The sequence below is a fragment of the Alosa alosa genome, chromosome 12, assembly GCF_017589495.1.
Source record: "Alosa alosa isolate M-15738 ecotype Scorff River chromosome 12, AALO_Geno_1.1, whole genome shotgun sequence".
In the NCBI taxonomy this organism is placed as follows: domain Eukaryota; kingdom Metazoa; phylum Chordata; class Actinopteri; order Clupeiformes; family Clupeidae; genus Alosa; species Alosa alosa.
The window spans coordinates 35280170-35297514 of NC_063200.1; the positions used below are offsets into that span (position 1 = coordinate 35280170).

A 17345-nucleotide genomic window follows, 5' to 3' on the forward strand; every position below is an offset into this window, starting at 1 on the left:
ACGAAGGCTTAACAGTGAAACCAGCGTCCTGGAGACACTCCCCTCCATGCTTCCACCATATTATCACATTGAAATATCCAATATCTAAGATACTCTTAACCAGCCTTGGCATGGTCTAGGTTGGTTAGGTTGGTCCGTCCCGTTGATGTGGACTAAACCATAACCCTAAAAACCCTAACCAACCACCATCAACCTAGGCACAGTCTGTCACAAACACAAAACAAATGAGCCAGTTAGTTTACCTTACCCCAGGAAGTGTAACTTCTTACCCACAACCATTCACTTCTGCTGCCAAGGACATGTTACTAACCACCTGTCTTAGACTTCATCCACAAATGCCCAATTCATACAGCAAGCCAATAGCAGATCTGGCACAAACCCTTGTGTGCCGATTTCAATAGGCCTTAATCGCGCTGGGCTGTCTCCTTTGGTATTTCAGTATATGTCGTTCTCTTCAGCTCAATGGCCTCTTCCACTCTGTCTTCCCAAGGAACAGTAAGTTCAATTAAATAAACTATCTTCTCTGAATCCGACCACAGAAGTAAATCGGGTCTTAATCTAGTATTCACTATATGTGGAGGTACCGCCATCTTCTGGCCAAGATCAACCTTCATTTCCCAGTCTGCTCCATTTTCCAACTGGCCGGTTTTACACCTGGCCTTCGCTCTCTGTTTTGTTTGAACATCAACAGAAGTGATGTTCCCCGCTATCGCTGATACAACCTTTAACTGGCAGTAATACTCCCATAATCCATAGCACCCTGTTTTGGTTTTGCAGCAGTGACAAACTTCAGACAGCTACAGCAGTGGTGTCTCACTTGCTCATTCCCAATGCTCTGGTGGCTGTGTCAGAAGGACAAGAGAGAGGAGAGCAGAAAGAAGACTTAGACAACCATTTTTCAAACAAAGAGGATACAACTTCTCAAGTAAAAAACTGCCATTGGTGCAAGTCTGCATTACTACACATTACTTCACAGCACATTACTTACTATTTTATGTCTTTTTCCTCCTCTAGTGTCTCAGTCCAGTTAACTCTGATGGCAAAGCAGGTGAGAGATTTTTATCTCAGTTAATGTCTTATTGATTCATAAACCGCATGAAGACCTAAGTAGTCTTGTTGATTCTTCTATGATTACAGAAGTTAACGGAGTCAGGGTATGATCATAATTTCACTCTGAGGGGTTTACTGAAAACATCAGTCTGACCGCAAACTGCTTATAAGACCAAGGTTCTGCAACTAATGTTTCTATATATACTGTATATTTGTCTTGTCAGTGTCTTCCGCAGGCCTCTGCTCTTTTGCAAGTCATCACAATGATTCCAAGGACAACAATATGCAGGAACCTTCTTCAGTGGATCCCAAAGGCCCCATCATAAGGTTTGGGGAGGAGTCTTTTGACTTCCATCATAACTCTCATTGGCCATCTATTTCTCCTGTGATCAGTTGTGGATGTTTTTTGTGGAGTTGATGTGTTGATTCTGTTATGTTGTGTTTCTATAGTAAGCTCTTTATACAGTCATATCAAGTGTTTGGGCTGTAACACAACTTTTGTCATTTTGCCTCTGAACACCACCACAGTGGATCTGAAATGAAGCTGTGCTTGAAGTGTAGTCTTTAATTCAAGTTAAATAAAATGACCGGATTAACCATTAAAAAACAACAGCCATCTTTATACATTATCACCCTTTTTTCAGGATCAAAAGCAATTGCACAATTGGCAAGCAGTTGACTGTCAATTGTGGTCTGTTTCCTCATTATAATACGATAAATCAAGCAAATAAAAGGTTTGTAGTTCACTCTAAGCATTTGAATTTGCATTGGGTTGCTGTTCATTGGAACTAATAAATATACAGTCCAAAGAAGGGTTTATGAAAGTGAAGGAGACCATGATTAGGCTGGAAATAAAATCTAAATAACAGGAATTTTAGGAATGGCCAAATCAACAATTTCTTCTCAAAAGGAAGGAAAGCACACCAAAAGGTCTGGAAGACCACGGAAGACCACTAAGGTGAATGATGCCATAATTTTCTCCTTGGAAAACCGATTCACAATATCTACAATCCCTGGAATAAGTTATGGAATCACCACTCTTTTAGGATGTTCATTCAGCGGTTTCATTTTTTTAGAAAAAAAGACAAATCACAGATGAACATTCTATACATTGTAAATATATAATTAAAGGCAATTTATTTTTCAAATAATGTAATTACTCAATCCTGATGGAAATATTATACTTTATACTTTTATTATACTATTAACTTTGGCTTTTATGACCTCTTGAATTATCTGAGGCATAGACTTTACTAATTTAGAACAGTATTCTTCATCAATCAGGTTTCCTCTTTATCGAATAGCAGAAAACAAGCAAGTCTAGCATAGTCACTGATGATATGGGGTTGCATATCAGGGAGTTTTTGTGATAAGGAAGTCTTTTTCCAGGATGATAATATAAGGAGGTGTAAGTACTTTCCTCTACATGAACTGAACAATAAATTGCCTTTAATTACTAAATTCTTTGAGCTGTTTAGTCAGAATGTCCATCTGTTAAAAAAAAAAAAAATTTTTGAGGCATATCTGCAATATTCCTTATAAAAAAGTCAAGGAGACTGTTTAGGACGGTGTGTTTTCAACCATTGGGCTGGGGCCCATTAGTGGGCCGCATAACGCAATCTAGTCGGAGAGGAAATGTTTTCAAGTTGATGTTGGTTTTTTTTCAAAATATGGTAAAAAAAATGTAGTAGAGAACAATATTAATCTAATCTATAATGGAAATGAGATGTTTTAGTATAACCATGTCAAACTTACACTGCCGTACAAAGGCAAAAGGCCGTAACTTCAGATTTGGTCGAAAATTAGTTATTGGGCCCTATCATGACATTCTAAAGTGCATTGTCACTCATCAAAAGTCTATTCAAATTAGTAGGATGTCCAGTTCACATTGGGAGGGGTTTCGTTATCAAAAGTGGAGCGCATGGCGCAACAAGGTGTTCCTAGGTTTTTTAAATCAGTCATATGGGTGTGTTTGGGGCGTAACATCATTTTAAACCAATGAGAATGACATATGTCATTCCCTTTAACGGCGCAAAACGCGATATGTCAAATAAATGCATCTGTATTTTGGCATTCAACGGCGCATTTGAAGGAGGCTGCTTGCGAGACCGTATGGAATAGTCATTCTTAAACCATGCTTTACTAAAACCTAGCATAGCCGTCTCGCATTTGCACTTGTCTATTATTTGAACTCATTGGCAAGTGAAACTAACTTCACCAAGGAGTCAGTCAACGACAAGACAGTTATATGCAGTTACTTTCACTATCGACTGACAATGGGTTACCACCGAAAACAAAGGCTGGAAAAAGCAATACTTACCCTAATGTTGCTCAAATGACTGAATAAAACAACATTTATCCTGCAGAGGAGTTGCTTATATCTCGTGACGGTGCGTCTTCAGCTGTGCTCCATACGTGTGTCTCGCCTCTCCCCTAATCACTTTTAACCGTCATTACCAATTTGCAAATGATGGTGAATAACTACTCATCATGAGATGTACAGTATTTCGTAATATCTTTATTCTAATTATGTTTCACATTGTAATCGTGCAATTTGTAATGCTTTGCATGGACGTGCGCTGGTGTGCGTTCATGAATGATAGAAGGATGGTGCGTGCACCTGCCAATATGACTGTTGACATGCGCTCTTAAAATAGCATATGAACAACTTCGCCATTGACTTCTGACCAGGTTTTGGGTGGTGTATGATGGCGATTTTTTAGACAACGCGCCAGGCCCCTCCCTAGGTTGTTAATTGCCACACCCCTGGGCGCGATGTTTAAAAAAAAAACGTGCAAAATACCGAATTCAACTTTGCGCGGGTGAAAAACGAACTTTGCGCCATGCGCAGGTGCCCAACATACAGCCCATTGTCCTCTATGGAATATTGAAGACCTCCTTTATGATGTGGAGAAATATCTTGAGTCAATTTTGTTTTTTTTTTTTCAAAAAATTAAAGGGTTATTTTAACAGGAACTCTAAGAGAAACCAAGGCAGAAGGCCAGAACTCCCGAGTTACGGTTCTTTCCTTTTGTTTTAGGACGCTGAAGTTGAGGTTTAGTACTCTGCCTTTGTTTAGCCATGTGCTAAAGGTAAGTTAAAGGTGCTCTAAGCGATGCTTGGTTATGTCACTTCTGTTGACTTTCTGTTGACTCCCCCTCCCTCCCGTGCTGCTCCCGTGCAATTGAAACTCCTAAACACGCATATTGTCTGTGATTTGGTGGAACAGTTTATGTTTTTGTTGCTGTTTTTGGTTAGGTGATGTTTGCAGTAAGTGACATAAAATGTTTTAGTCTAAAAAACATGTGGCATCGCTTAGAGCACCTTTAAGGTACTCTGCCTTTGTTTAGCCACGCATTAAAGGGAAGTTACTGTAGCCTACTGCTTAATTTGCTAGCTAGGCTACTTAGCAACAAATACCAAACTGCTCTGTACAGTCCCTCAAGGATTTCGCGAGGATTTTTTTTAGATTGTTGCGACTTAAAATGCCTGATTTCTCGACAACTTTTCTAAAAAATTGTGATGAAAGTTGCGGTGTTTTGTTCAAGGAATGACATGCTGGTGCATAAAGATAATCTTAATAGCCTAGCCTAACTTAAAAGCCTAAACTCAACAACGTATTCCGTAACAAGCGGTCCATTAGAGCATGTCTTGTTGCCTAGGATATCTTAATTCACAGCCCGTAATACAAGGCTACATGTCAACTGAAAGAAAAAAATGTTTCTCATAGGCTAGCTCTTGCCTGCAAATGACCGTCACTGACTGAAAACTAGGCTGCGCAAGCTTGTTGGAGCCACAACGACACACATCCATACACCAGCAGCAGGAATGTAGTAATTTAGAGCCTACCTTTTGTTGAACCCTGGTTAAAATCCATATCAAACAACCGACGAGCAAATCCATTAAAGCAAATCCATTAAATCCGCCACGAGTCAAAACTCCCAGGTTGTAACAGGCTGTCAGTTCTATCCATGCAATCCTAAAGATTAGTGTAGCTGTGGGTTAGTGGGGAAATTAAAGCTAGTCGCAAAGCAGGAGAACTTTGTTTTATCATCATCTGCATTTGGTTATAAGTTTCCATTCTATCCAGGAAAATGTATCAATACTGTGTTTATTCATCATCAAAATGTATTCCTGAGATCATGATAATGCAAATATTGCAAGTAGGCTAACATATGTAAAGTATGTTTTCACTGAAACTTAACAGCAGACTGGCTTTCAACAGATGCTACAATGGGATGATTCTGCAATATTTTTGCTGTTTTAGGCTACTGGTTATCTAAATAAACAAACCAGTGAGTAAATTAGTGCCTCATATCCAAACAGAAAAATATGTTTTATATATATATAAATATATATAAAATATATAAAACATCAAAACACTTCTGACATCTGTCAGACAGAGTGTGTGAATCAATGCGGCTCTGTGTGGTACTAGTATGAGTTAGTACAGTGTCTTGTGTAATCCCGCTGGATTTTCTTGTAAAAATTGATTTTTTTGCATATGTTGCTAGTATAGAGTCTAAGGAACAATATTTTTTTTGTCTTCAAATTTTCACGATCCATTTTCACACTTAGATGACCATCATTTATATAATGCATAATTAAGACTGGGACTACCATCACTTGGGGGTCAAATGTGAGGAAACACTAGTATAGAGGGTATTTTGCCTAATTTTGGGGTGCTGATTCTGAATATCATATTTACTTAGCTGATTTTTTAGTTTTAAACCTGCTAATTGGCCTTTGTGGCATAAAACTGGCCTCCATAGGCAACATAGAACGGGTGAATAGGGTAAAAAATTTAACTCATTGATATTCTTATGAAACTTATTATTATGATTATTTATGTAGAGATAATATTTTTTGCATTACAAGTTTTCTGAAAATATATGTTTATGGATGTAATTTAACAATATCTCATTAATTATGCACTAATTTGCATACATTTCAATTACAAAAAAAAAGAGACATCTTAATATTGGATAGTTAACATTGAATGTAGTCAGGTTCAAGTTTGCCTTCAGAACTTTTTCTGAATTCAGAGCCTTAAAAATCGGCTTGTTCAAGCGCCAGTCCTAGGTTATGCCGATTTCAGTCGTCCCTTTATCTTAGAGACAGATGCAAGCCATGCAGGATTGGGGGCAGTTCTGTGACAGGAGAAGGATGGGTTACGGCGACTAATAGCCATTGTTAGCCGGGGCTTGAGGCCAGTTGAGACAAACATGTCAAATTATAGTGCCATGAAACTCCTTGCAGTCAATTGGGCAATCTCAGAAAAAAAAAGTATCTCCTGGGCAACAAGTTCACCGTGTACATTGACAACAATCCCCTCCAATACCTGCAATCAGCGAAACTGGGTGCTCTGGAACAGTGCTGGGTTTCTCAGCTTGCCCTCTTTGATTACAACATCAAATATCGTCCTGGGACAGCTAATCACAATGCCGATGCTCTTTCTAGGCTTCCCACAAGCCCCACTAACACTTTGCAATCTGTGTGACACGGCTTGGACGTCCCCCTGCCGATTGCCATAGCCAACATGTAAGCCTCCTCGAGTGCACCTATCCAGACTCTTGGATGACAGAATCTTGGTTGAACCATCCTTGGTCGAACCAAAAGAGACCTGAAAGTCCTGCAAGGGACTGATCCCTGTATTTCCAGATACCTGTGGTTTTTGCGACAGGGACGACCACCTACCCGTTAAGACAAGAGGAGTGAACCAAGGGAAGTCCAGCAGCTGTTAAAGCAGTGGTCCCAGATACAGGAAGTGTATGGGACCTGAAACCGAGCGATCCAGGCTCCTCCTTCCAGGGATCCAGTGCTACAGCTTTTACTGCCTAAGGTTTTGCGAGTCGAAGTGCTCACTAGCCTACACAACAACCATGGCCATCTGGGGGTGGACAGGACCACAGATTTGATATGCCAGAGGTGCTACTGGCCCAAGATGTGGCATGAGGTGCAAAAGTGGTGTTCTGAGTATGAGCACTGTGTGGTTACTAAAGCAAGACAACCCAAGCCAGAACCTTCATGGGAAATCTGCCTTTGTAGATAATATCCATTGACTTTACTCTCTTAGATTGGGCTACTGTATCACAGGACACGAGAATGTTCTGGTAGTCACAAAACCACAGGGACAGTCCACCGACTGATTGGGTGGTGCAACATCAAGAGTACCTGACTTCTGTCTATGCTAGTGCTAGGAGACACTTAGAAGAGGCTGCAGCATATTGTAGGCATGGTGGTCCTCACACGTACCCATATTACCACCTGGCACTCTAGTCTTTTTCTAGTGGGCGGTGGTAGTGTAGTGGTTAAGGAGAAGGGCTGAAAGTTGTCGGTTCAATTCCCGGCTTCCACCGTTATGCCCCTGAGCAAGGCACTTAACCCCAAGTTGCTCCGGGGACAATGTGATTCTTTGTAATATAGCTGACGTATGTAAATGACTTTGGTCAAGAAGTGTCTGCTAAATGTAATGTACATATACACTCTTTTGCAAGAACCATTTTCACGGTCGCCACAAAATCCAGGATACATGGGTGTCCACCAAGTATGAAATTGTGGAGTGTCTGGATGGAATTGGCGCACACTATAAGATCAGGCTGTATGGGGAGGAGGGCCCCCTTAATACCATGCATCACTCTGAGCTTAGCATAGGCAACAAGGGAGGAGGTGCAAAATATGCCAAAAAATCAATTTTTATATGAAAATCTAGCGAGAGCCTATTTTCCAAACACAGCGTACTGTAGTATGAAATACAGAAAAAAACTGAAAAAAAAACTATAATTTTCATATGATGTTGATAAATGTGAAGCCATTTTATTATAGTGAGTCTAATAGGGTTAATATTGCTTAAAGTTTAAGTGAAAGTTATCATTGTTATCATAACATTGTGCTATAAAATAATACCGCAAAACCGCAGTAATTTCTTGCTTACCGACCACAGTAAGAAAACATCCATACTGTCCCAGCCCTAGTGTTTGGACAAAATTGCAAGGTCACTCAGAATTCGCAAGGATTTGCATAAACAAAGCATTGTATACCATAAAAGCCATATGCGATTGTAAATAAAAAAATATATATTTTCGCTTAAAGCTGATTAGTCATTCATACCTTTCAAATGACAGCCCGGAGTTGCCCACTAGTTGCAGGAGTGTGGACTTTTAATGCCATGACACACCTCCCATGAGCCTAATCACACATTGGCAAAGCTCAACAACCGTTCACAATTAAATACATATCCTAACTTTTCTTCTAACCCGATAAAATACATTCCAATGAATGTCATCTGAGATGTTTAAACGCATTTTTAGCATTAATCCTTGCTGGCGTTCACAATGAAGCATCCACTATCCATGAATTGTCCTCTTTTAGGCAAGGCTAAGTTAGGCTACTTCCATTAAATTTGATGCAAAGCGTCAGTGAAACTTGCAATACAGTGTTTCCCATACATTGACTTATTTGTGGCGGCCCACCACAATATCAACACTGACCACCACACAATGATTTTCCATGTTGTACTAAATTGAATGAAATCCTTTAATTGTAGAGCTATGTGCACCTTTGTACAGCCTCTCCTTGAGTCTCTGTCCCTCAACAAACCTGCATGCATTTTTAAAGAAAACATTAAAAATCCTGCAAGGATTGTTGTTTGCATAGAAGACGACTGGCTAAATCGTGATTAAATCCGTTAGCATCATAACCACGTCACCTACCGCCACAAATATAATTCAATTATGTAGGAAACTGAACTGCAATATATAAAAAAAGGCATGAGGGCATGTACTAAACTGTGCTTTTGTGCCTCCTAACAGACTCAAAATGTCATGACAAGTGCTAACAGGGTCCTTACATGACACCACTGTGCGTGTTCAACCCAATAATTGTGAAGGAACAGTATAAATCCTGTATTTGTAGCCTAGGCCCCCTGTTTCCCTCCATTGCTTCCTGTAGCCCAGTGATATTTAACCAGTGGTCTGCAGAGGTACTGCAGGGGGTCCGTCAAATGATTTCATCTTAAGCATTTTTCTTCTTCTTCCGAACAGAACATAGAAAAGATGCTTTCTATTCGTTATATAAAATAACATATAGGCTACCCATGAGTCTTCATGCAATCATGCAATAACCGTGGGAACTTTCATTTAGCCATCTTGCGTCAAAACACACGACCTCCATCTGCCCCAGAACCTGTGCCACTCACCAGGGTCAGATCTCTCACTAGATAGGCTATGAGATATTACATCCATACTCAAGCTTAATTCCTTGTCCCTCCTTATAACCACAATTTTTGGCCAATGTTGCCGGCAACACAGGGCAACTAATGAGGGCAAGAGACAACTAGCAACTTGTTAGCAAACCCACCGATATTTAGCTAAATCCCATTCAATCTCAATGGAGCAATGGTAGCTAACAGTTTACTGGGAAAAATGATGTCTTCTTAACAACCTCAGCACATAAAAATAGATGTTAGTTGGTTTTTTGAGCATTTGATGAAGTAAAATGTCCATTTTGGACTTTAACATAAACACTTAGCGAAGTAAAAAGATAAAAGAAGCCTCTCTTTTCACTCGGTTCACTATTGTGATACTGCCATCTTTGTTGAAAATTTCAGAAGCTCACAGATGGTCATGTGATTCATTGCTAGCACTCTGATTTGATGATCTCAAAACATTGCCCATATAGAGTGTGGTAGACACTACCGTCATATTGTATGCGTTCGGTTCGTAAGAAAAAATCCCTATGCGTGAATGAATGGGGTTTCGGGAATTATAAAAAACTAATGCAGTGCCCGTTCAAACATGCAATTCCTGTAGAAAACCCATAGGCCAATTACATGCTCACAGGTAGGCCTGCTTTGACAATAAGATGATTCCAGCTTGGCATTCAATAATGAATACCGTATTTCCAGACTGTAAGTCACACTTTTTTTCATAGTTTGGCTGGTCCTGCAACTTATAGTCAGGTGCAACTTATATATGAAAAAATGTATAATTAAACATCAATTATGATTCGAGCGTGCTCTCAGATGCACAAGTTCTATGCACTTTCAGTCAGAGATTAGTGCTTGCACTATGCCTGAAACACACATGCATACCTAAATCCTCAAATTATGGCCGGGATTCTATTTATAGCCGGGCCTCAGATTCGGACAAATAAAGGCCAGTAATAATTTTGTTTCGATTTAACTCATAAAAGAGCTCTTCTTAATTATTTTATATTGTTGGTTGGTTTAATATTGTTGCCAATGAAAAGTCATTGTCCTACACCATGAGTCTCCAACACGTCGCTCTCAAGCTACCTGTCGCTAACCGCCCCATTCTGAGCATGCCAGAGGCTGAAGCAGTAACCTACATTTAAACAGAATTGTTGCTGACAGGCATCAGTGTACACATTTAATAAAACATTAAATCATGTATAATTTTAAAAAATAACTCAATTTAGGCTATCGTAGACCTCTTTGGCTATACAGAATAAGGTTTCCATTACAGCACACCACACGTTGCATTAATGAATGAAAGTGGATGCCTTATCTCGAATAAGCAGATGGAAATCCAGACACTCTTTCAACTACATGAAACTTAATAGTGAACCATCAAATACCCCACAGATTTCAGTGGTTATCAGTCCCGATATTTAGCAATATAATCAAACAGTCCAAACGTAAATTAAATCCCAAATCGAACATCTTTTGCCTATTGGTATGCCGCTCCAAACGAAAAGTAGGCCTATGTATCACAATAAAACGCACCACATAAGAAATAAAGGTCTAGCTGCCTTGAATGCAAGCCTGCCCCAAATAAAGGTGCTGTGCTTTCTATAATTTGAGGATTTACAATAGTCTCCTAAACATTCCTCACCCGTTATCTAGACATGCATGAAAACATTTGAAAACAAAGCTCACTGCCATATATGTAATATTTGATCGCTGTTTTGTTACAAATTATCTTTCACGTAATGAATGTGTGCACTAGAAAATGAAAGTATGCCTACTATGCGCTCCGTGTCTGTAGCTGTCTGTTCACGTCCGCAATCGATTATAATGTTCCTCAAATGGAGAACACATCCATGTTCTCTCGCATTATAGGCTGTTATGCTTCTGTGTTTGCAAAATTCCTGACGGTTCCTGATCGCTAAACTTGTTTTCGCTTTCCTGTTGATAGCGGTTGATGTAGAAGCACCTAGGCTATAATATGACTTCAGCGGTGTCAAATCCTGCTGAGAGAGAGAGACACCCGCAAAGTGGTCCTGCGCGTGTGTGTGTCTCTGCATGGGGCTACGTTTCATTTGAAGTCAGAGTTGGTCCGTCCAGTCATTAGTCCCGCATTCAGGCCGCTCCATTATTAGATTAACGTTAGGCCTAGCAGACAGCACTGTAAAATGTGTGCTGGAATTTCTCTCATTATGATGGCTAGAGTTGCGGGACTTTTATTATTATGCACAATACTTAATAACTTATGCGCAATACCCGCAATCCCGCGCTGAAATTTAGGCCCTGATTTTAAATGCACATCTTTTTTTCTCTCGCTCTCTCAGAGGTGGCCTGCCGAGAATTTGCTCTGCTGCCAGCTTGTGCCAATATATCGTCCAAAATGCTTGATTGCATTGCATTCTCAACATTTTTAGCTACATTTTCATGTCACCACATCAGCATTTTTGTTCAGTGAATCTTTTGTAAATTGCTTTACAATTAGCGTCGGGCCCTCGTTGGCAGCCTTCTTTATCGCCCGGCTCGCCTCAGCTGGCAGCCATTCACTCCTTCCTCTGCATGTTCTTTTAAAACGTGCATCTTTTTCTCTCGTTCTGGGAGGTAGCCTCCCGGAAATTTGGACTGCTGCCACCTTGTGCCTCCATGTCGCTCAAAATGCCTGATTGCATTGCATTCTCCACATTTGTAGCTAAATTTGCATGTACCACAGCAGCATTTCTGTTCAGTGAATCTTTTGTAAATTGCTTTACAATTAGCGTCGGGCCCTCGTTGGCAGCCTTCGGCTTGCCTCAGCTTGGCACTATTCACTCCTTCGTCTTTATTAACATTCCCGGTAGAATTCTCAATATTTTTGGCCTCTGTGTCCAGTTACGTAGTCTGTCTGTTCTTGGTCTTGGATTTTGTGAAATAAATTTCTAAATATCACCTGCTTGCTGCAGCTTCGGTCTGCACATCCTTTTAAAACCGCATCTTTTTCTCTCGTGAGCATTTAATCTGTTGCAGGCTTGTTTCTCCACATCGTCCATAATGCTTGATTGCATTGCATTATCCACATTTTTAGCTAAATTTTCATGTACCACATCAGAATTTGATTGCATTGCATTATCCACATTTTTAGCTAAATTTTCATGTACCACATCAGAATTTATGTGCAGTGAATCTTTTGTAAATAGCTTTACAATTACCGTTGGGCCTATAGGCCTACTCTTATCGCCTGGCTTGCCTCAGCTTTGGTCACGTCTTTTTAAAACCACATCTTTTTCTCTCTCTCTCCTGAGCATTTAATCTGCTGATGGCTTGTGACTCCACATCGCCCAAAATGCTTGATTGCATTGTATTGTCCACATTTTAGCTAAATTTTGGTGTACCACGTCAGCATTTTCTTTCAGTGAATCTTTTGTAGCCTAAATTGCTTTACATTTACCTTCCGGCCCTCCTCTTGGCTGCCTTCACTCCTTCGTCTTCATTAACATTAATCTTTTTGGCCTCAATAGTCTAGTTACATAGTCTCTGTCTGTTTTTGGTTTCGGATTTTGTGAAATACATTTGTAAATATGACTTAGTCTGGTGAGACTTATATATGTGTTTTTCCTGTTGATGATTCATTTTTTGACAGATGCGACTTATACTCCGGAGCCACTTATAGTCCGGAAATACGGTACTAAATATATTATTATAATATATTAGCCTATAATTAATGTGCATAATCAGTGCAATGCAGTAGGCCTGCAGGGCTGCATGTGACATTTTTACAGATCAAAATGACATAAGCCTAAAAGCTGTTTTGAGTTAAGGCTATATGTTTGTTGTTAAGCTTATTAAATAACTTCCTGATAGAGAAGACAAACCATTTTGGGGAATGTTGAATCATCGTAAGAAACGTTGTGATGTGACTCAATCTCTGGTAGCATATAAGTGTCTGTAGGTGTGTGTCAGCTACGTTGTCTGTAGCTGATCCAAATTAGGCCTACATAAGCCTAATGCTTTGATGTAAGGCTATATGTTTAGCCTATTGAATAACTTAATGATATAGAAGACAAATTATTTTGTAGAAAGATGCATCTTCATATGAGATTTGCAATGATGTGACTCAAAACAGTCTTTGGTAGCATAGTGACATGTCGCTCTGTCTGCCACTCGTTGTCTAGCTGTGTGGCATGTGTGAAACTTCGTCATCACGTCATTTCAACTTGGGACCTTGCAGTCGGAATTGTCGTTTTGTTTATCCATAGTCTCAAGTCCAAAGTAGTTTGGGCTATTCGAAGTGTCAGTTTATTGTACATAATTTTTACGTCATTTTGAATAGCCACTGCATGCTACCCATGTTTGTTTGGCGTATTGTTGCAAAATCCGCAAATAATTTTATGCACGCAAACTACATACAGGCAGTCTTTATTGTTGATGTCAGACATGATAATCATCCAAAACATCTTTAATTTTTACGTCATTTTAAATAGCTACTGCATACCCATGTTTGTTGGCGTGTTGTTGCAAAATCTGCGGAATAATTTTATGCACGCAAACTGCACACAGGGAGTCTTTATTGTTGATGTCAGACATGATAATCCAAAACATCTTGCATCTTGACCCGTGCTGTGCCCCCTGATTCAGTGCTGCCAAAACTCTGCTACCCTCTCTGTCTCTGTCTCTGGTCCTGCACTGTGCTGTGTGAGAGGGGGAGTGGCTACAGTAGAGTGGCGAAAGCCAGTGTGTGCTTCTTTTACCGATATATTTAACAATATCTTTTGCATTACTTATCTGTCAAGTTTGAGATCAATCGGACCATCAGTTCAAGAGATATGCAAATAACAGACAGACACGCACACACAGACAGACAGACATTCCTGCAATTTATAGATAGATAATGCCCCTTAATAGTTAATTAACTGCTCACTAGTCCCTGGGCTCATACCCTTTTAATAAAATCAGCGAGTATGTTGTCTCCATGAGGATTTGCTATATCGCTAAATATGACTGTTGCTATGCCTCTGCTAACAGCGAAAAACATTAAACTACAGTCTCCCACGTTGTCTCCTAGCTGTGCCTCACAAGACAAGCAGTGGCACAGACATGGTTATACATAGGCGGAGCAACAAAGCTTGTCGTAGTTCATGTCTATGGGTGGGAAATGGGGGTCGAGTCCTGTCTGCATAAAGAGGCAATCTGGGTTCTGATGAAATATCTTCTCCGCCATGTATAATCTTTGGTTTTATTATTCTCTGCGAACTGACTTGGCCCCTCGGATATGACTCACTTCCACACTTCAAGTGTTCTGTTATGTTTTGCGCGTCCGAGTTAGAGAAAAACATGGACGCCACCCGGAAAGCTGTTGTTGCGGTAGCACTGGCCGAGTACCAGACGCTCCAAAATTCTGTTTGCAAGGCTAGCACCACCCGTTTGAAGCAAGTCTTCATTCAATATTGCACTCATAATAAGACCGATTTCCATACCTATAGGCAGTGATATGGACGCCGTAAGGTATTGCAGTAATACGAGTGATTGAAATCGTCATTTAAGGCGAGACAATACAGGTGAATAGGGTAAAAATTTTAACAAGCAGATATCACTATGAAACTTCCCCAGTTGATTACTTACATTAAAGCGATGGTTTGGAGTAATTTCACCCTAGGGTCCTTTGCACCATGACCCCGAGCCAAACACTCTCCCAGAGCCTGTTTTCCCTTGGTCGAACCCTGGTCCAGTAGCGCTGTCAGAAACTAATGACTTTCTGCAGGCGTAATGGAACCAACTTAATATCTTGTGAATTACCCCACTAATAATGCCCTGAATGGTACGAAACTTCTACAGTAGTACAACTATGTTCTTTACTCATAAAACGAGGCATTGAAAAGTTTGTAAGTACACCAGGAGTTTATTTAAATAACACTTGCCTGATGGATGCTACTATCCACCGCTGCGTTGACGTTACTTCCGTGATTTGGGAAAAGCCTGTAAAAGTCTTCTACATATAGTTAAGCATAAGTCTAGAAAGTTTGGTGTATGGTAAGTGCTTCTGAAGTGGAGTTTTCGTGCTCAGAGTGGGAGAGGAAACTCATTTTTAGAAAACACCCTTGAAAGACAGCCAATGAGATTCCGTTCTCAGCCTAGACTCGCCTTTGAACTTTTGCGATTGGTTGCTGATACAAAGGAAGTGTCCATATATGGATCACATAGCGTGATACAGGAAAAACAGAGCTTTCCAACGGTACTACAGTACACATGAAATGTTTTGGACCACTGTCGCGGGAGTGCATGCAAAGTTAGAATGCTAACTTTTGCTGAATTTAGGAGAAATATACAGGCACGAGTAGACACAATATAATGAAATAAACACCTAAATGTGTAAATCAGACTTTTTTGTTGTAGTAGTGTGATAGAATACAGTGGGTCCCAGTTAAGAATTGACACTTCATTCACCATCAAGGTGATTCACGCAGCTGGGTGAAATGTATCTACAACTACAGCCGCTTGGGGGCAGCATAGTCCGCTGTGGCATTCCACAGTCGAACCGGGTGGAGCATTCGACAGCAAGGGCTGTGTTTTCAGTGCGTTTCTCTGTGTTTTTAGCAGCCCCTGCAACATGCTAGTCCACTGTAGCCTATAAGCTTTGTACATAATGTTAAAAATTTTTTGATTCAGTGGCAAGATGTCTTGATTGTACAGTGCCTGTCTCTCAGTAATGTTTTAAAATGAGAGCTTCGTCAGCTGGCAGTAGGCTACTTTGTCGGCAGTCATGAGAAGTTCGCTTGCTAACAGAACATAAATATACTGCCCAGAAACCTCGTGAATAGTTCTGATTTGTTTGGTTAAATATAGCCTTTGCCTACAGCATCTCCTTAACAGTAATGTTAACAAAATGACAGCATTCATATGACAAAGGAAAACGAATTCGGTCACTCAAGACTGCCACAACCAGTGTAGGCTACAGTCCTACCCAATAGGCCTACTCGAAGCAGATAGCGTTGCCTGATGGTCGAGTGGGTTAATGCGTGTATTTCCAGAACAGGTCTGCAACTTTCAGGCAGTTCTGAGTTCGAATCTAGGCAGGAGCAGAGCCATATAAAGGCCTAGGCCTATTGTTATCATTTTTTGCAAGGTGTTGCTCCTGGCAATACTTGTTTATAAGACGTTTGGTGATTAGTTGATAGTTGTTTTGGGACACGCGTTAAACATTCTTTATAATGGATAATGGGAGTAAAAACGACTGTTACGCGCTATTACAACTGTGGGCTACAATGATTGCAATACAAAAATATGCGCGTGTTAGTTTAGTTAGTTTTGTGATGTTTTGCACTTTTGCCTCATGTGTTTCTAGGGCTTTTTTGGCAAGGTTGACCTTGGTTAGACGCTGCATATGTTATTTCTCCGTATGGAAAATAAAGTCAATTTTCGACACACTGTTATTAGTTCAATAACAAGTGTTCCTTGTTAAAACATGTGACTAGTGAAACTTAAATGATTTTAGAAATATTTAGCCAAAGCCAAAAAGTCCTAGAGACACCGGTGCAGCTCAGATGTCTTCTTAATTTTCTTTATTCTTTAGTAAAAGGTGCAGAACATTATTAAACTTTGACTAACGTTTTGATGTTCGTTAGTCAAAAACATTGACACATCTAAACGTTAGTCAAAGTTTAATAATGTTCTGCACCTTTACTAAAGAATAAAGAAAATTAAGAAGACATCTCAGCTGCAACCTACACCTCTCTCTCTAAAATATCTGTCCTGGCCTGGTTGCACCAAATTGTCGCCAAACGACAGAAGCCCTCCTTCGTCTACCAAAAGTGTTACTTTGTGCTTGCCCAGCTCCCCACTGCTTGTGAAAGAAGAAGGGGGTGGGGGAGGGGGCTTAACGATGAAAAAGCTTAATGTCCCAAAAACGTCAACAAGTCATAATGATAGGCTACAGGAAGTGGGGGGGAGGGTATGGGATGACCAGAGCCGTGCTGTGCTATTCAGAAAGCATCTTCTATTGTCTTTCCAGGCGCACACAGCTCGTTACCATATAGCCTATCGAGTGCCTTAACAGATAGGCTCTGCTCTTGGGTTTAGCCTCACAGCGAACTCAACCCCCTTGTTGCTTGCAGTTTGTTAA

General features: G+C 40.3%; 1 protein-coding gene across 1 annotated transcript in view; it reads left to right on the forward strand.

The window, feature by feature from the left end:
- LOC125304165 overlaps positions 1 to 17345 on the forward strand; it is a 63660-nt gene that overhangs the window by 1115 nt on the left and 45200 nt on the right. Inside the window, exons 2-4 of the mRNA XM_048258233.1 lie at positions 778 to 925; positions 1015 to 1048; positions 1275 to 1377. Coding sequence (XP_048114190.1) covers positions 778 to 925; positions 1015 to 1048; positions 1275 to 1377 — 285 coding nt within the window. The remainder of the gene's footprint in view (positions 1 to 777; positions 926 to 1014; positions 1049 to 1274; positions 1378 to 17345) is intronic.